This window comes from Barbatula barbatula (genome assembly GCF_947034865.1).
Source record: "Barbatula barbatula genome assembly, chromosome: 21".
In the NCBI taxonomy this organism is placed as follows: Eukaryota; Metazoa; Chordata; class Actinopteri; order Cypriniformes; family Nemacheilidae; genus Barbatula; species Barbatula barbatula.
The window spans coordinates 5,136,350-5,157,346 of record NC_136784.1 but is presented as its reverse complement, the minus strand read 5'-3'; the positions used below and the strand labels follow the sequence as shown (position 1 = coordinate 5,157,346).

The window sequence follows — 20,997 nt, the reverse complement described above, 5'->3', positions numbered from 1 at the left end:
TTTCATACCTTTGAGTGACGTGATTTCGTGTTGGATAGACCGGGCTGAATCCATGCTTCAGGCTTCTGTCACTCTATTTGTGAAGTGTGCACTGCGCAAGGTCAGTCCTCAGTAAGATTTCACCAGCCTCGCTGCAAGATCTTAGGATTTAGTGCTCTCTCTCTCTCCTCTAAGGTCTGCAATTCAGCCTGCTGACTGTGTGTTTCTGTTTTGATCCTCTCTCTCTCTCTCCCTCACTCACTCACTCACTCACTCACTCATTCCCACACACTTATACCCTGTTCACAGCGAAGTGATGTAGAAAGAAAACACTCCCTCGCGGCTTCCCAATTTCACCCTCTTTCCTCCACCTCATCCCATCCCCCCACGAGTCCAACGGACAGAGAGCCAATCCGAATGCTGGATGAGAATGAATCAAGATCCACTGATGGGACGTTTCAAGATGGGAGACAGACACTATTTTAACAACTATTTTAGGAAAGAAAAAAGGCAGAGGAAGTTACATGGACTGAAAGGAAGAGAAGGACAATGCACAATGCATAGAATGCACAAGGAAAGGAGCGAAAGGATGCAAGAAAGCAAAACAGAGAGATGTTGTACTCCATGCCCCGCTTTGCCGTTTCTTTCCCTGTAATTTATCTCACCACAGGATTTTATTTAGCTCAGAATAAATCCTTTCCATAAAAATGTATGACCTGTCTGCGTTTAGCTAGATGCGGGCAGCCGTTCTCATCTATGACTCATTCATTCGCCACAATTTCTTAGCTAATTTAATATCACAACCTAAACACGCCCATACAGTAGTTTTTGGGAGCCACAAGAAAAGCTTCAATTTATCACTTTATCTAGCCTACTGGTTTTCAAGCAATTTCGAGTTTCAAGTCAAACTCGAAAATGAAATGAATATACTTGATTAAATCATTCATTGATCACGGTGTCTATTACCATCTCTAGGACGTGTGAATGGCCAACCAAAGCTATTCAAATCTAAAGAACGAGAACTATTAAAGGTCCAACGTGTATTTTTTTGGAATATCTGCAATATAATATACAAAACTATTTCTTCAGATGTGTATAAAGACCTTACATATTGAAACGATATGAAAAAACTACTTAAAACACAACTCTTCGCTGAATACTTGACAGACAAATGAAGAAAATAAAAACGTACACTAACCCTCTTGTCTCAGCAGGTAGTCGTCTAGCTTTTGTTGAAACTAGTAACTTTGCATTAGCACCTATTGTACTATTGCTCTTTTCTGACGTATCGCTTATTGCTCTCCGAACTCTTTGTAAGTCTCTTTGGATAAAAGCGTCTGCTAAATGACTAAATGTAAACGTAAATTCACAACCTTACTGCTAAATGCCGCTAAATTTCATACAGGAGACCTTTAATGTATTAACTGAAATGATTGTTTCAGCAGATGTTCGCAAAATCTCTCAATTTCTTTTCATGTATTGATCCGTCACAGTGTGTTGTTACACTCAGTGCTGTATTCATGTCATGCTGTATCGATACATGAATAATTAAGATATCACTATTGTCCTGCAAGTCTGCAGTGACTCAGCAAAGGATTATTTTCCTGCAAATATTTCTGGTAACAACAATCTATTATAAACTCCTAAATGCAACGCTTACCACCTACGTACATGTAAACGATTTTGACAAACAAATCCATCATATAATAATACTTAGTCTATAATTAATAACACAGAAAATCCTTAATAAAATACAAACACAAACAAATCATTCATATAAATAATCTTTAGTCTACACTTAATAATAATATAGAAAATAGGCTTCTAGCCTACTTATAACATACTAACACACAACACAGCTGTGAGTCAACCAATTTGTTTCAATAAACATTTTACACACATTTACATGACTTCACATTTAGTTGAATCATGTGTCGTTTTAATATCTGATCTTGTTAATGGCTGCAGAAAACAGACCATCCTCTCCCCTATAACACACACAAACAGGGAAAAGCCCCGATCAGACGAGATGACACAGCGTTTTGAGAGCTGCCATGCTGGTCTACTGCTGGAGCTCCTCTCTCTCCAACACAACGTTACTCTCTCTCTTCCTTTTCAGGATACTCTAAGGCTGAACAAATAATGTGACAACACACAGCTAAACTGACACAAAGTAAAAACAATAACCATTATTTATAAGAATATAAAATGTCATGTATTCACCTTTCCACACCAATAGCTTTCTTCCATGAAATGCAAAGAAGATACAACTCCTTTCAGTGCAGGTTCATTTCTTGAATAGTAAACCCGTGTGGTCATATGGTCGTGTGATGATGAATTTCTGAATGACCCGTGTACTTCAAGTGTTTATAAGTGATCTGGATGGACTAGAGTGGGAAGGTAACTGTGAGTATGGCAGTGTATTGAACACTTCTTCCTAAGGACCTAAGTACTTGAATGTTAAATAGAGTCTTTTATAAACTATTAATGTATTTACGATATGTACAATGGTTTATTATTATAATGGCTTATTATTTCTTATAAGCCACTTAAAATCAGTTATGCCAGAAAATAAGAGTTTTAACTTAAGTCAATAGAGAGAGCCCAGGCTGAATCCATGCGTTTGATCTGCTCCAATAGTTTAATTCGATTGCAGAAACTGAAAGAATGTATATATTACTGTGTTGTTGGGAACGCGACCATTGCTTTGGTGAAACACTTTCAGTAGACTTAATTTCACCAGTCCAATCAATACTGAATTGCATCATTTGAATCATACTCAATGTATAATGTATAAATAGAATAATGGACAAAGTTCTGGCTACTTCAGACTGACTTTATATTTCATTTTGTTTTTAACAATTTCTACCATATCATAAATCATATCATATATAGCGTGTTTACATTTTTATGTAGATCACTTATCCTGTCTCCACCTTTAGACATCAGCCCACCTTGAATAGCATAGCGATGTAAAACAGCATTGTGGGGGACTGCTTGTAACCTTTCCATAGAAACATTTCAGACGGCGTGTTTAACACGGTACACTGGCCTCCCTCCTTCCCACATGAAGTGTGCAGTGTAAACATATTATACATTTGGTCAATATAAATAAGTGTTTCTTTTTAAAGTCTTTCAGTGCTTACACAAATTCTGTTGAAACAGAAATGTGTACTTAAACAAAACAAATAAAGGGGCTGGCTGACACCAAATGATAAGGGAAGTTCGAATTGAGACTTAAGGGAATGTATACCCAAAAACGAAAATTCTGTCTTTATTTCCCTCAAGTTGTTCTAAACCTGTATAAATTGCTTTGATCTGTTAAACACAGAGAAAGATGTTTGAAAAAATGGCAGCAACTTACATTTCTGGGGCATCATTGTCTACCATAGTAGGACTGGTCTGGTGGCGGTCTCTCATATTTTGAGGAATTTAGGAAAGCAAAAAGTTCTGGGTACCTTTGACTACCCTTTAAAGTTGTTCTACTATGGTAGTCAAAGATATCCCAGAAATGTCAGTTGCTGACATTATCCCAAATATCTTTGTTTATGTTCAAACAAACAAAGAAATGTATTATAGTTTGGAACAACTACAGGGTGAGTAATTCAAGGCCGAATTTTCATTTTTGGGTGAACTGTTCCTTTAATCTGAATCTATCCATCCATGCATGCACCCATTTTGACTACCATTGCAAAAACCAAAGTAAATCCCATGAAACACTCATGAAACACAGTGAATAGTTACGCAAAAAGAAAAAACAAAAGCATGCATGCCTGACCTCTTCTGACACTCAAAATCAATCTCGACACTGTTTAGTGAACAAAACCTTGGCCAGTCTGATAAGCAGCAAGCTGATTATTTGCTCAATGTCTCAGATGTTAATGCTTCTTTTCAATGAGATAGTATGTTAAACAGAAACTCTCAAGATGTTGACCCTGCAATAATGTTTTCAACTGTTTATGTCTGAAAAAGGATTTTCCGAGCTCATCGGGAAACATTTATTTCCCAATAAGCGATGGAGATATCAGTCAAGACGTAAATAAACACATAAGCCCAACATTCAATTAAACATCATTAGTCATCGTCGTCAAACGTTCATTAGTCAATTATTTGCTGACAGATGACAAGCACCAGCTCAGCACCTTCCAAGAATCCTGTCAACCCCCCGTTTAACCTTTCATGAAGCTCAAAGCAAAATTGAATCGAATTTGTGAGTGGACCAGATGTTGTGCAGACCCAACACTGCGAGTTCTTCTGTGATTGTGTGAATAATTCATGATTTTACTGTATGTCAGGTGATCCAAGAAATGTCAAAAGACCCTAAGGACAAAACACCAGTCTTTACGTTGTCATTCATGAAATATTTAGGCAAATTCTGTCAATTTCCCCACAAAAGCAGCACGGAAAATGCATGCTTGCGTGCAGCCTCAAGAAAAACCCTTGAACAAAAGCCCTTCACTTTACAACCTGCCAAAAGGCCGTATGAAAAAGTATTCGATCTGCAGAAACTTGATACAGCACTCCTGGCAACCTTGCCCTAAGTATCAAGGCTAAACCCGCTATACCACTTGCTCACACTTTGTACAATCCTGTAATCTCAGTAATGCGGTTTTTAGTCAAAGAGTCAGTAAATAGTGACTAAAATCACACTGGCATCCCCGCATACGTATTATTTTAGTCATCTTCCTGAGATTATCTGAGGAAAACAAACAGGAATCTGATTTACTATATTCTGCCAGTGACTAAACTGTGATTCGGTGAGTCAGTGTTTGCAGTGTCCAGTTTGTGGTTCAGGTTTATATGCGGCTCTAATGTTCACAGCTTTAGCAGATGGACAGTGAGTTTGTTGCATGCTTGGTATCCAGGTGACAGAAATTCCACACCAGCTGTGCAAATTTTTAACCCAGTCACATACAGATAATACATTCAGTCATTCTTTCCTAAGTGCGGGCAATCGATCGCTATCATTAATCATTAGTTAACGTGATCAAAAACTAAATGTTTCTTGCTCTGATGGGAAGAGCTTTGAAAAGAAAGCTGGTACTTTCGTTAAACAAACGTTACTTTCCGAAAGACACAGATTAGATTGCAGCACCGCCGTAAGCAGACATCAAGGAAACAATGAATATATTAACAAAAAAGTAACAGAAGTCAAAGTCCTGACACAGGCAGGAGTGGACAGAGGTTTTATAACCGTCTGTGTCATGTTGCACACACAGCCCATCAAATAAGATTTGAAAATCATTTCATCCACACCAGAATGTTTTTTTATTACACTGGATATTATTTAGAATTTCTTTAAATTGAGTAAGAAATTCCCAAAAGTCTAAGAAACTCAAATCATTGGATTATTTTCATTTATTTAACTGTATAAAAGTGAATGAATGGATTTCGATTAATTTGCAGTTAATTTGTTATGAGCCACTAAAACAAAACTGCAAGCGTGTTTGAGTATTCCATTTGAAAATCAATGATCTTTATGAAGAATACATAAAATAATTTATTGTGTTAATAAAAAACTATTTTGCGACGGTATTGTACAACAATATACCACACTGCAGCTTGTATCATTGTATTTCTCGATAGACTGTTTCATTAGACGTGCACGTTTTATTTAATTTATTGTATTATTAATTTATATTATTACTTTATTGAATACATTTTTTTATTAAATAAACGATTTGTTGAATGGTGTTTTATGTTAGTTTGATTACATGAATAATTCGTTGAATGGGTCCTGTAATTTTGTCGCATTTAAAGAGACCATATGGGACATTGACATTTAGCTGTTGATCTTGGTATCGCAGTCTAAAGTCAAAATATTGCAAAGGCAAGTTTAGCAAAGTAACGGTTCTTCTACGTTTCTTTAGCTTGTTCTTATGAATAATCTACAGGCACTCTATTATTTGTGAATGTGTACCGGACATTAAGGGCAGTCCACGAAAGCGTGCAGTAACATTTGTTTATGTTGTTACTTTGAAACCATCTATAACATAAACCTGATGAAAGGGGGGCTGGCAAGACTCACCTCCTATCCGTACGTGAGGACCCTCCACTTCCAAAAGGATCCATCATGGATCATGAAAAATGCCAAGAACCAAAGACTGTTTGAAAATACAACAGGAGCATTACAGTTTCATTTCTTTCAACGTCCTCTTGTCTATCCCACATGTAGTTCACATTATAGTGACTGTCGTTCAATGTCTTAAGTCCGTTACTGGTGTTCACATGTAAAGAAAACAGGAGTGAGCTTATTAAATGCATGGCAAATGTTTAAGGAAACATGATATGGTTGTCCCTGCAGATGTGTGGGAAATCCCAAAGGGGTAAAGTACAGCGCAGTAAGCCTCTCTGGTTACCTGTACTGCAATGTGTCGGCATCCGTGAAAAAGTGTAAAGCAGGAACACTGACAAACCACAACGTTTAACACAATTCAATCTCATTAACAAGGTCTTTTCACCCACACTAAAATGGCTTATTTAGCAGATGTGACAAATAACATCTGTAGGAGCATCAATATCCCAAGAACAAGCACATTTCACACTGCGTTAACATACCTATAGACCAATATAAAGATCTCATCATTCTTGGTTTTCAATTCTTCTCTTTGTACTAATATGTACTTTCAATTCCGTTGCTTAATAACTATAACTTCCCATAACTTAAAGTTTCCCTTCTACAGACATCCACGCTGGACGGCACACATTCAGGAAAACATCTTTAACCCACACCCTTCTTTTCATTTTCCACTGTCAGATGATGACTGGTCCAGTGCAGATAGCCAAAGCTTCACTATGGATCACATTTCAATGATGTGACTCAAAGCTCTGGTGCCAGGAGTAATATTATCGTTCACATTCAGATATAAAAATAAAAGATGTTTTACCGGAGAATGTTTAATGACATGAATTATCATCACATTGCAAAGGTAATCCCTTAAATGGCATTGGCTTTGGCACCATTAGCAACGTTCATTTGAGTCATGAGTGTTCTCACGGGGGTATTTATGGGTTGGGTGGGTGTGTCGCATGCACATTTAAAAACCATATGTGCTTTCCAACATAATTATTACACGGATAAACACCAAATGCTTGAAATACAACAGGTCAAATCTAAACTAGCATTATGAATAAATGAACGAAGAATCTACCCATGCAAACCTATGACTGTGTGTAGGTTTTCAAGATGTTCTTTAGATTGTCAGATCGCATTGCATAAATCTGATCCTGGGGGGGGAACTGAGTCAGAGTGTTATATAAGGTCAAGAAAGAGCAATTACTTTGCCTACTTGTCTGTTATTTTAGCTTATTTCTTAACCAGTGTATCAAATGTAATGAACTGGCTGCATGTTTTAGTAATGGCTTGTACGGCATTGGACAAGATGCACAGTAATTATTATTCATGTATGGGTGTGGCTACCCGTGGAAGGAGGAGTGAAACAGGACAGTTGTATGTGCAAGTGCTGTGAAGGATGAACTTGTCCAGCAAGTCAATGGATGAGTTTAATTCGGTCAGCAAGTCCATGGATGAGTTTAAATCGGTCAGCCAGTCCATGGATGAGTTTAAATCGGTCAGCCAGTCCATGGATGAGTTTAATTCATCCATGGGTTAAGTTAGTTTAAGGACACCACAAGGTATAAAAGACAGAGGAACTGACAGCCACCTCGGATACTGCAGACCATCAGTACTCCAACGCTAGAAGCCTAGCTAAAGATAAGAACTCCAGAATATGCATACACCTTTGTTTTGATTATATTTGTTGAATATTACTTGCCTTTGATTCCATTTCTTTTATAACAAAATACAATTAAAATATATTTCATTGATTACAAAAACTGCTAGGTCTTATTGAGTGTTTTTAGACTTTGAGCACAAACATGCCACTTTTGTGAACACAGCTTTTGTGTTCTTTAGGGTAAATTTAAGTGCCCACACGTGTGTCAAATGTGATGGGGTGTCTCCGTGGTAACATCAGGTAGATCACTTATTGGTCAAAGGTTAAATAATTTCATGTGAATGGATCCATGCCATCTCAAGATGTGCCTATCCCACAATAATTTAAACAGCACTTTCCAACTCTAAAAGGTTCCTCTCCCCAAAGGGTCACTCTGGGTCAACGTTAACTACAAGAAGTCAACTCACAGGATCTCAAGCTTGGTTTAGGTTAGAAGTCTTAAGTAAATACAGGCTTCCTTATCCAGTTACCATACGACTTCCCAATTGGGCAGCTGAGTAAGAAAGGGTCAAAGGTCAGCTTATAGTTTGGAGACAGATGTTGTGAAAATAAGGGTGTGGACAGGATGTGATGTCATACCAGTTTTAACTGATGTAAAGCCATGCCAACTATTTTTCGCATTTTACCCCTGAAATCCGGAAGTAAAAACGATCGTAAAATCCGGTTCACGTGGACTTTAAGATGTTAAAAACAGAACTGATACCAAAATATCCCCTGTGTCACATTTCAAACCATCACTGCTAAACTTGTTCCTCTGTTGGGGCGAACCAATTTAAACAATGCGCATGACCGTCAACGAAATCTGAAAGTCTGAATAAAATATTTATATATTTAATATATATATTATAATATAACAGCAGGTGTCTCATGAATGGAAGAACACCGAAATGGAAAGTTGGTCTGTCACAGTGGGTGACAGAACACCCGCACTGGAGCCAGAGGGAGAGATTTTGGAATGTTGCACCATGTGACCCATATCAATAGAGAAGACATAAGGCATTTCACACACCCAGATTCAGCATAGAGATGTGTGTAAACAACCTTGATATTATTAGATCCCGTATAACAAATCAAACTACTATAACGGTTCTGTTTTCTCAACTGGGATTCAAGCCACCTGACCTCATAGCATTCAATGGGTGTTTCTTCAACTATTACAGTATATTTATAGTGTCGATATTGAACTTAACTATAGTGTCACTCAACTGCGTTGAAAGATGTGGCCTCACAATCAACAATTTCAGCATAAATAAAGTCTCATTTATTATGACTTGTATTAAGTGTATTATGCCTATTATATGAATCCCTTGATGCGGACTCAGTATTGTTCAGACTCCTGCTGGTCGTCTGAGTCCAGTTATTCACCACAAAAATAAACTGGGGCAATATTTTTAGACCTCTCTTCAGGACTCAATACTGTAGACACGGGGGCCGAGATGGGCTCATGGGGGAGGATGATGACGTACTGAAGAACGTAAACAGACTGATGACTTAACACAAAGAAAATTGACTCAAACAGCATTTAATAGGATCACAGAACCTTCATCTCATACTGTTCACTATTACATAAACTTTATGGAGCTGAATGACTAGTAAATTCATACGCCATGGTATTTGTGATTATATCACCAGGGTACATATCCCAAAAAAGTAAGAGAACAGATCATTCCATTCTACGGATTCTAAAACAAGTTTATGCATTTTTTAAAGCTTCGTTTTTGTTATAAATCAGTTTGTTATTAGACATTCCCTTTTTTACAGCATCTTTTAAAATCTAAACGAAACGGACATGCCGGGATCTGGTTGAACAGAAACAGCTGTCAAACTATCTATGATGTTTCAAAATCGCGGAGCTACTATCGCCTAGTGCGGTTTGGTCTTGTGCAACCTGGCAGTCGCTCACAGCTGTGCCAATCAATATGAACCTACATATAACCCAATCATGAGCCACAGCCCCCTCTCTCCAGACTCAACCCATCGACAGACAGTCACACATATGGCTCATGCTCACACGGATAGTGAAGGAGATGATGTGGTGGAGCATCTGGTACCTTTATACTTCTCTCTGACGTTCTCGTAGGCTAACACAAAGTCCTGCTCGTCTGCATGAGCAGTCACGCTGGCGGGGTTGTACATGGCCATGGCCCTGGGCTGAGGTCAGGTCAATCTCTCTCCTGGTTCCTCTTCTTCTCTTCCGTTCCGACTTTCTTTAACTCCCACTCTTTGGACGAGCCTTTCTGGTGGCTGGAGCGTCAGAATAGACTGGTGTGTTTGTACAGTCTCACTTTCTACAGTCTATGTGTGTATGTGTGTGAATGAGTGTGTGAGTGAGTGTTCCCTTCCACAGTTCTGGCTCTGGTTCCAGACCACCAGTGCCACTCCCCTTCTCAGCTTGAGAAATACCAACACACACAGCACAGTCCCACCTCTTAAAGGCACACACAGGTTTACATGACATCTAAATGTGGACATGCTATTTACTTCTGAAGCTATTACAAATCACAACAAACTTACTTACTACAGACTTAACGCACAAGCTCACAGCCTACCTCTTATAGAAAACGTAGGCATTTTTCAGAATAAACATATTAAAGAAATATTGTCCTAGGACATAGTGTATTTGTCCCTGAACTTACAAGTATGCAACTGCATACACTATGATTTCTATAGACATAGTACCCTATGAAGCAGCCTAAGCATACAGATCATCAAGAATAGTATGCAGCATATGGAAGTATGCATGCTAATATTGGCTTTGACATGAGAGGGCTAAATCTGAATTGTTGATACACACACCACCCTTGCTTACATCCAAACACACCAGCAACACTGTGTGAACAAACAAACAAACACAAACAACGCCATCAATACCAGGAAAAAACATCGAAAGGAATTATCCTTATCTAAGAACAGTAATTTGATTAAGGAATTCCCAAATCCCAACTACTTTAAACATCACTAAATCTAAATTGTTACTATGTTCACAAAGTGTGACAGGTATTACCTACAAATAGAAGCAGTCAATAGCATTATGACCGGATCGGAAAAAGGCCTGGATATTTAATATGATGTTCTCTTTAATAAAGCATAAAAAAATTGTCTTTCTGTTTGAGCAGAGATAGTAAGAATAAAGGGGAGAGAGAGAGAGAGACAGAGAGAGAGGGAGAGAAGATTAGGAGGTGGAAGTATAAAGACATAAGTGTGAGTAGCAATTCTGTGTTCTGCCTCTCAGTGTTCCCTCTCATAAATGAGTCAAGCTGGCAGCAGCAACATTTGATGCCTTACAGCCATCTTAAAAACAACCCAAACCCCCAACCCAAGGGTCTCCAGGGGGCACCCCACCCGTTGCGATAAGAAATCCCCTAAACCAGATGTGCCCTTAGTTACGAGCATTCCCAACATAACCACAATATATCAACACGACATCTCTTTTTGGATAAAGCCTGTCAGATATTGATGTTTTAATGTCATTGAGAACCTTGTTCTAAATCTAATGCAAATATGTTAGCATCATGGGTCATAAAATCCTTTAATCGTGTCTGATTTATGCGGACAGAACGTCTTTCCTTAATGAAGAATGAAAAGGGGGCTAAGGAAACTGGTTTCACCTTGAAAATGCCAAAGATGAACAAACATGCATCTGTGCATATACAAAAAGGATTTAAATGCTTCCAAGACGTTGCAAAGTAATGCCGTGAAAAGTAAAATCAGATATATAAATACACAGGGACAGTAGGCAGTGGTGTGTCCTCTTGACACAAGCAAGACTGCCTGCCATAAAAGAAGTATGCGTTCAGTAACAGTAAGCGTCTGTTCAAGGTAAACATGCATTTATTCATTTAAACGACCGTCTAGAAGACATTAAAGACTATTTAAGACATCATCATCCAGCATAACCGTATACATGTATACATACTGATAAACACAATAATAAGATGCTTGCGGTTTGGTTATTTATTTTGTATAAGCGCACATGTGAATATGTGATAGATAAATCCATGTGTATGATAAATTCGAAATGATTTTGTTATATGCATGTTTGTATCGTTCCTGACAATCATTATTAAAATGTATGAAAATACACTAAATAGCGTCTATATGTTCTTTCTTCTTTTGGCATTTTTTATATATACATATATAAATGTATATTTTATCCAACAGCACCTTATATTTACTGAAGAACTGATTAGTGTGTCGGTGATTCAATTTTCATTTATTTATTTTTAATGCAGATAGCAGAAACATACATAAGAATACTGCTTGTGCGTGCAACCATTTTACATCATCGAAAAAAAACATCGAGGCCTCCTTAGGTTAAAATGAGTTTTACATTTAGTTTTTTTAAAGAAAATTGTTCTAACGACAAATGCCAGTAGTGTTAGGCTATAACATCGTATTAAGCCATACATCTCTCTATACACTGGGTTCCCTTTAAGAATTAGGCCTTTTGTCGATCACGTTAAATTCTTATAGCAACCGTTGTAAACTCAACAGCTCACTTCTTAGATCAGACAGCTTTTTTTCTTGTTTCCAGGTGGACCGTTAAAGAACGCGACACACACGTTTCCCAGAAATCCTGTGAAATTAAACCAATCAGATGACGACTTTGAGTGTGCAGAAGTGTGCATAAGCATAAGATGTGTTTTAACTATATCTAGATCTAAACTGCATGTCTCACAGACATTTCAGTTTGAACTAGTGACACCATGTGGTGTCACTGAGAACAATTTTCTACAAAATCTCTAAAATATTTAGCATTCAAACAAAAATGACAGACAGCAAATATCCAAAAGCCGCCATCAAAACACAACGTATTCTAAGATGCTAGATGTGTACCACAGCTGATCATAACAGTTAACAACAGCACAGTCACAGAGGGATTTTGTTATGCTTGCCTGACCATGAAGCTCATAAGAATCTCTCTCACCTTTCTCTGGTGTCTACACAAGTAAAATTCCAGAAATACTAGAGTTGAGCAGGGTTCACACTATAGCTGGAGGCTCTCACATGTCAAACCAGGGCCCCCCAAAACAAGATGGCAGGTAAGAAATCTTCCAATATTAAAGGGATACTTCACCCAAAAGTGATTTTGTCATCATTTACTGACCTTCAAGTTGTTCCAAATCTGTATAAATGTGTTTGTTCTGATGAAAACAGAGATAGATATTTGGAAGAATGGGTGTAAACCAAACAGATCACATTGACTCCCATAGTAGGAAAAATTACTATATAATAACAGAACAAAAAAAAAAACAAATTAGTTGCAAAGCCAATTTGTTTGGGCTTAACCCGTCAATTTACTGCCGCGGGATGGCAGCAAAGTGCAGATAAAAATGACCATAACATCCCGTCCTTATCCAGTTTATTGAGATTATTATTATTATTGATATTGATAATTAATGTTCCTGTAGCTCAACTAGTACACAAAGGCACTAGCATCACCAATATAACAAATTCAAGTCTCATAGGATGTTAATCCTGATAAACTGCGACCCAGATAAAACGAAATCTCCTCTAGACATCTATGACCTTCTTATTTCCATTGTCCTCCACTCACCCAGATATTTAAAGTACATACTAATACTAATTTGAGTTGAACATACTACTATTCATCTTTTTGCTTGGGACAGAATCACCTTCTAATTTGCAAGATAGAGACCAGAAGAAACTATTGCAGATGACAACAGCACTGCAGTCCTCCGACCACACCCTTGTGTAATAGTAAGCACGTGTGTGTAAGTGTATGCTTTGTCTGTTATGCATTCAAACACAAAATTACTGCTGAGTCAAATCTATGCAGCATGCAGGTACAATACTACAATGCTTTGAAATGCTTTTTAAATACCATAAATGTTATACTTATTCTGGATTAACTGTATTTACAGGTTTTATATACAAGTAGTCCCACTACAACGTAACCATTGAATCGTGTTTTCTTTACACTTTGGAGTCAACAGTCCAGTCAATAATCTCACGAAGATGTTTGCATTATCTCTCTCTGTTCCAGTTTACTTGCACAGTAGCACAAAGCTACTTTAAGCAAACAAGACAACAGAAGCAAGTCCGCTTCAAAAGGAACTAAGATGCCACATCAAACATACACCTGCCAGACAAGTATTTCTTCACCTGCACTCATTCTGCACAGTGCTTGTTATTCTTCCTCTAAACCACAGAGAATAAAGTATGCATCATTCATTTGAAAGTGTTAATAAATCAAATGTAACAAACATTATGTGCAGAAGATCTATATAAGACAATTTACTTTATGCTGCTTCTAAGCAGGAACAGATCATGGTTTTATGAGGGCATGGCTCTATATATAAATATTATTTTAATATTTTAAAGATGTGATTATTACGGTTATACTTAATTATTTAAATACTAAAGTATGATCTTTGCCTTACTTAAAAAAATATGTCTCTATAGTGTACACCGAATAGCTTGTGCTGTATTTGCAAAGAGGCTCGGGACCCTCAGGGGACCACTGTATGCATGCTGATGTTTAGCTTTCATTGGAGGTCCCTGGTCATATGATCTGAGGCTTCAATCTAAGCACCTAGGAACTGACCAAACTCCAGGCCTCCTCATTAGATTTTAATCCATTTTTATGAATAAGAACATAAAACATTTGTTTTGTGAACATTTTGCTCTCTCATACCTGCAATACGGAGGACTGCTCTCTCCGCAGCGTCCAGGACGTCTCCAGATGCAGATTTGGAGCGTTTGACGCGTTGGTGTTTGGGAAGGTTCCATGGTAAGGTGTCTCCAGGAGAATGTGAGGAAGTCAGGTAACTTGCGCTCTCCTCCGATGCAGACCGCTCCAGTATCCTTTGACGACCCCCTGACATGACCTGCAGTGGAAACAGGATGCGTTTAAGAGATAATATGAGATTGAGGCTTCCAGAGTTTCGAAGAACAGCACCGACCTACATCTGCTGACTGTTTAAGTTAACTATCAGACCATACTTTCTCTTAGTAGCATGTTATTTTTACCAGTCAATTAATTTTACATATATTATACTAATGCTAATGCTTTGCTAATATTAATCTTGTGCAAAATGTTCAAAACTATTGTGTATTTTCTAGGGATGCACCGATATTACAAATGATAATCGATTATTCAACAACATTGGAAGCCGATAACCGATATATTGGCCGATATACAGTATCTGAATAAACAACCATTTTCTGAGACTGATATTTGTTTTTGTCCCCTGAAAATCATGTACCAAATAGTTAAAGATTCTTCAACTTTTAAACTTTTCTGGTAGAATGTTTATTTAATAAAGAAATTATAGATGTTCTTCCAGAGCAACACAGAAAGGTGTTCTCAATGACCACAAGTCTAACAGGTCTCAAGACAGACAGCAGTCGGATTCAAACACCATGGTTTTGATCCTATAATTTGCACATGCATACATATTTACATACTGTTATTAGCAAAACACTGTTGATGTTGTAAGTGAATGATCACGACAGAAAGACAGTAGGCCTATTGTACTGGATTTTAACTGTGAGCAGTGTGCGGCTGAAGTGGTTCAACCAGAGGAAATGATTCATAATTTATCGGTTATAATATATCTGCCTAAATTGTATTATATATTATGATGCCAATACGGCCGATAATTTCTCGTGTATCCCTATATTTTCAGTGTCCTATGTCTCTGCGAAGCTCCTTTACAAGAGTACAAAGCTTTGAAAACGGCTACAGAAATACATTACAAAAATAGATGGCAGCCATGTAAAATAAAAATGAAAAACACAATAATATTAAACTATAAAATGAAACAATAAAAACTGTGTCAATGATATTTACAAAGAATATACCAATATATTTTAATGAGATTAAAATGAGATTTATAACACAATTCGATTGATATACACCTGGAGCAGAAAACGTGAAATGTATCACTGAAGTGAACTCATCGATCGATTACTGACAAAGTACCTAAACACGACTGTGTTTCAGCGGCTTCAAAGCAAGAAAATAAACATCGAGGTTATAAATAAATACGAAAAACACGTTACTAACTACTTGCAGGGACTGCAGATGGAAGCTGGTCGGGCTTGTTGGTAAATCTGGTGCAAAGCATCTTTTCTCTTTCGAGACTATTGTGTGTGTATCATAGGGACCATACACAGTATATGGTCCCTAATCAAACTAAATGCAGTAATAAAGGGCAGGGCGGTGATTCAGTGAGATTACAAAATCGGATGGTGCACCTTCTGTGAACGTAATGACGGAAAACCAAGACAAGCGATTAAAATCACCTGACGGACAGAAGCGCACCGGCCAATGTTTATCTCTCGGCTCGCTGCCGCATCTCTTACATGATCGTGCGCGCGGAAATATGCTCGTCATCATTACTCAGCGGAATCAACGATGCGGCAAACTCACAGCATCCTTTAAACGACCGCTTCGCATCATTACTGCTATTCGTTCACGTCGAGCAAAGCAACGAGTCTATGCACACCCTATTCAAGCCGTTATCCCATCAGCGAAAGTTAAATCCCCGCTGGTCAGGTACTTACTGTACGAGATCGTCCCGCCTGGACTGAAAGGTGACTAAAATACTCCAAAATCTGGACAACTGTCATCTGCGAGTGAACTTACCGGGGAGAAAAGCTGTCGCCGATGCGCTCGCTATGAATAACAACAGATATTACCGCTGGATACGGTGTGATGCGCTTGTCGTGGTGATGACGGTGCAGAAAGCAGAGGATGGAGATTATCACTGGAGGAGAGGAGAAAGGTGATCTGGTGTAGTGTTACGCGGAGTTAAACTCGTAGGTTCAGTTCCACACAACAGTGGAATGTGACTGGGTGTTTTACACAATGCAAGGATAGATTTGATCTATGTGGGGAGAGTTATTGCCTTCCCAGTGAACAAATGCCCCTCTGTTGAACAAACTGTGCAGTTGTGATCTGAAGGTCCACAACAGTGTGATTTAAACCCACGAGCGACCCTTCGTCCTGAAACATGCACGCTTACACTGGTGTTGGTATAGTGATTTGATTGAGTTTGGAGAAGCGTGGGGCTGTAACTAACAGATGTTTTGATCCTAAGTTGGATTTTTCATCATTCTGACAGTGCTGGGTCTCGGAGAGCCAGGTTTGGAAAAGCCTTCCGCATAACGTTCACTAACACAAATGTGCAAACAGAACGCTGATATACAAAATGATATCTAGCATACAAACTGGCGGCATTGGCAATTTTTCATGTCTCCTTCATTGGCTGGTCGTTGCGGTCTTTGAGAATATATCGTCTTGGAGTCTCCTTTAAATCTACTTGTTGGTTTATGCCACACGACATCATCATGTCTTTTACATCACATTTGATATGCGTCAGCAGTATTAAAGCAGGCATTACATTTAATTAAAGTTGACTTCACATTTCCTCGACCAAACCTGGTTAACAGGTCTTGGACTTGAAAACATCTCACGTAACAGACGTTTCTGACAATTGATACCACTCAATGGCTTTTTAAAGATAAAGGAATAGTTGTTGCCATTGGCATGGGCCGGTTGCCATTTAACTACAGTGCCAGCTTCAGCCTTTTGTGCACAATGCCCACTAAATTAACCCTCTGGTGCACTTTATTACGGGTGCAATAATATATATTAGAGTTAAAGGCTGTTAGGTGGACTTGTACAATGCACATTAATACTGATTCATGTGGCAGATACGTATATGTAAAGCACTGACCACTATTATTACTTCATATTTCATGAGAAAAGAAACAGGCACTAGACTATACTGTACATTCACACTTTATCCAAAGATAAATGCTGTCAAAATCATGTTATTAAGAAATTGTGAAAGGAATTTTCGTATTGGCTGTTGCAGACAATGACCTCACCTGCCCAGGAGATTCTTTAGTCACGGTGCCCGGTGCAATTGTGACTTTCAGGTGGCGTTTATTCCTCTTCCTCACTGTGGAGGACCGTTCTTCTTTTCCCTCTTCCGTTTTCTCATCCTTCCTTTCCTCTGTCTTTCTTTCCTCTTCCTCTGTCTTTTTCCCCTGTTTTTCCTTCTTCCTCTGTTTCTCTTGAGTCAAAGGGGTCGCCAGTTTGATCACACCAACAATCCCTTCATTCAGCAGAGCAGCGGAGATGCTCTTATCCTTCTGCTTCTTCTTCCGCTGGAAAAGCAGGGAAATCAGCTTATTCATTTGGACACGGTTATAAATCCAACAAAAGAAAATCAACTTTTTAAATGGATGCAGGTAAAAGCAGCTTTAGGTGGATCCAAATGATCGTGTAAGACAGTGCTGAATAGGCCATCTATTCGGTCTATTCTGTTATTTTTGCTGCCCACTGCCAAGTTCACACAAAGACATCCTTTTTAGACAATTTGCAACTTTGATCGAAGCTGTCAGGTACACAAAAGAGGCCATTTCGATCAGTCAACTAAGTTTTTACACAGAAAGCAGACACAAGAACATCACTATAAATCAAACTATAAACATCATGACTTTGAAAAACGTCAGCATTAGACACATCCATGAAAATAGCATTGCAACTTTAAAGTAGAAGCCTAAAGTCTAACTTTTCCTCGCAAAAAAATCATCTTAATATTGATGTTATTAAGGAACTATCACAAGCATATTTATTGTGACCATCTGGTCAAATTTAGCAAACAAATGTAATTCACAAAAGTTATCTGGCATTTCTCTCAGGCTGTGAGCTAATGCAACTGGATCTGTTTTTCTCACCGTCCACATGGAGGACAGGAGGGGACACAGACTTTTATTGTCTCATAACAGTGAATAGAGACTTAATCTATCCATTCATGCAGAAAGTGCTATCACAGGCCATCACTGTCCTGTAGTCTATCAAACACAAGCCAATTCACCCTCAGTCTTAAATAATCTTTGGTTCATAAAGCATTGTAATGCACTTTTAAATTGTAAAATCACAATAGATTAAGAGATATGCCTATACATAGCCGCAGCTGTTTCATTTATATTAAAGGAGCATTGTGGATATTTTAGCAGCATCTAGTGGTGAGGTTGTGAATTGCAAACAATGGCTCACTCCACCCCATCACCCCACCCCACCCTTCGAAGCCCTACAGCGGCTCTCACAGGATAAACATGTAGTCGCCTCTTTGCCGAGCAGTTTATCCATTTAAGGCCACTGTTGAAACAACATGCCGAATTCCAAGAAAGGGGACCCGGGTTTGTATAAAGAAATAGCTCATTCTTAGGTAATAAAAATATAACGCTTCATTATGTTAGGTCTTCATAAACCTCTAAAGACATAGTTATGTATATTATATTGCATTTCTGTTAATAGATCCTGGAAAAAATTGGACCTTTAAGTCACTACAAAGAAAGCACATTGCTTTGTATAAAAATGGTCTTTAAATTGACGTCGCTTAACAACACTGGCCTCTACAGGCAGCTGGGATAAAAGCACAATGTCTATGTTTGGAATATGTTAAAAGTACCCTTTGTGCCATGTTTACTGTGAGGTTGGGTCTCTTACCTGGTGTTTTGTCTTGGAGTTCTTCTCTACTACTGAAATAGAAACAGAAGATTAAACTAAGACCATGTGAACATATCAGTGGCATGCACTTTTAAGATCCGACATTGACATACTTTAAGGTTAGTAGTGTATTTGGTCTGGACGCAAATCTACAGTATGTCATTTTTTGGTGAAGTATCCCTTTAAAAACTTAATGAAGACTGTAAAGTTGCTAAAGCCTCTATAATTACAGAACCGACAACAAGTGAGAACCTGCTTTGAACCATCACCTCTCACCTCTGAAAGAAAGAGTTCAATTACGAAGACACTTTTCTCGTTCAAGCTACATGTGGGATCCTGAATGTCCTGTCTGAATGACATTTGTGAGAACTAAACAAAATACATTTTCTTTTATTCGCAGACCTCAAGTTGTCTCTTTTTTCCGTAAGAGGAACTTTGCAAGTGTGTTTTTAAAGCAATTAAGATCTCGGTTTGCAATGGCCTTCTGCCATTGCCCAACATCCCCTGGAACATTTAATTTCGGGATAGGGTTAGTCAAATAGTAAACAGTGAATTGTGGATTCAAAACGCCCCTTCAGGTGACGACACATCAGAGAGACTCTACCACTTTTCCATCTTATTTAAACACACAGCAGCCACTCATGGAAACTTTGCATCCTGGAAACCAGCACGACATCCAATGAAAAGAACGGACAAAAATATTTCCACTTCAATATACATCTCCTTTACAGCTTCCTGAAATGGTTATTTCTGATACTACTGATCTAAAATCAGCTTGACCATTCGCATCCAATCCATTCAAACCACACTCCAACCAGAACTGACTCCAGGTCAGTTCCTTAAGAATAAAAGCCTCCGTTACCTGAAATATATCTCTCCAGAGGGGAGGTGGAGCTTTGGCTTCCCCAGCAGCAGAAGAACAAGCCCCAGACCAGGACAGTGGCCAACACCAGCACGATCACCCAGAGGAGCCGGGCCAGGGCTGGGGACGCCAGGGCCCAGTCTTGCAACACATCCATACTCATCCACTTTTCTTTCTAACTTTGTCTACTCTTTCTTCCCCTCGAGCTCCTGTGAGTGGTTGAGAGTTGCAGATGGGCAGCAGCTGTGCAAGGCCACAGCCCACGTCAGCTCTGGAGGAGTGCGTACGTGTGAGCGTGTGTTTCCTTCACCGAGTCGAGCAGTGAGGAGGAAAGCACGACTGTGCCTGGAATATCCAACAGCCACTCCCAGGGCAAAAGATCTCACAGAGACACACACCCTCGCAGTTTACTCGTGCTCTGAGACCTGCTGGTAAATGGTAGGTTGGAACAGAGAAATGCACCCGGGGCGGTTTAAAGCCAGCCTCCGCTGCTACAACATATTTGACTGTCTTAGGTGTGTTTGTGTGTATGTAAGCAAACATTGTAGAGATTCTTATGCAAATAGTATAAATATATAAGTGGTGCCAAAAGGGATATGGACTAACAAGTAATACACATGACTGTCTTTGCATTACATAGAAATATTATAAATACATTTTTAGTATAATAATATTTTTCATAGTAATTTAATAAAACAAGCTTGTAAGGTTTTAACAAACGTACCTAAATGGTACAATGCTCAAAGAAATTTAGCATCTGAAAACCTTGCATAATTTGTCAATAGTGTTATGATAAATTATACCCAGTGGTGATTTAGTTTAATATTTTGTACACAATGAAATGACATCATTATTTGACGCCACAAGTTTTAAGCCACTGCATTTAAAAAAAAACTGTTTAATACACACTGTGGTACAAACCCCGAACA

At 38.5% G+C, this 20,997-nt stretch overlaps 1 protein-coding gene across 1 annotated transcript in view; it reads right to left on the bottom strand.

Annotated features, from left to right (window-relative positions):
- Positions 1-20,391, bottom strand: part of eppk1 (epiplakin 1) — a 108,439-nt gene extending 88,048 nt beyond the window's left edge. Inside the window, exons 1-4 of the mRNA XM_079485054.1 lie at positions 20,069-20,391; positions 19,207-19,238; positions 17,577-17,858; positions 14,374-14,566 (exon numbers count right to left, since the gene is read on the bottom strand). Coding sequence (XP_079341180.1) covers positions 14,374-14,566; positions 17,577-17,858; positions 19,207-19,238; positions 20,069-20,231 — 670 coding nt within the window. The 5' untranslated portion in view covers positions 20,232-20,391. The remainder of the gene's footprint in view (positions 1-14,373; positions 14,567-17,576; positions 17,859-19,206; positions 19,239-20,068) is intronic.
- Positions 20,392-20,997: the final 606 nt, after the last annotated feature.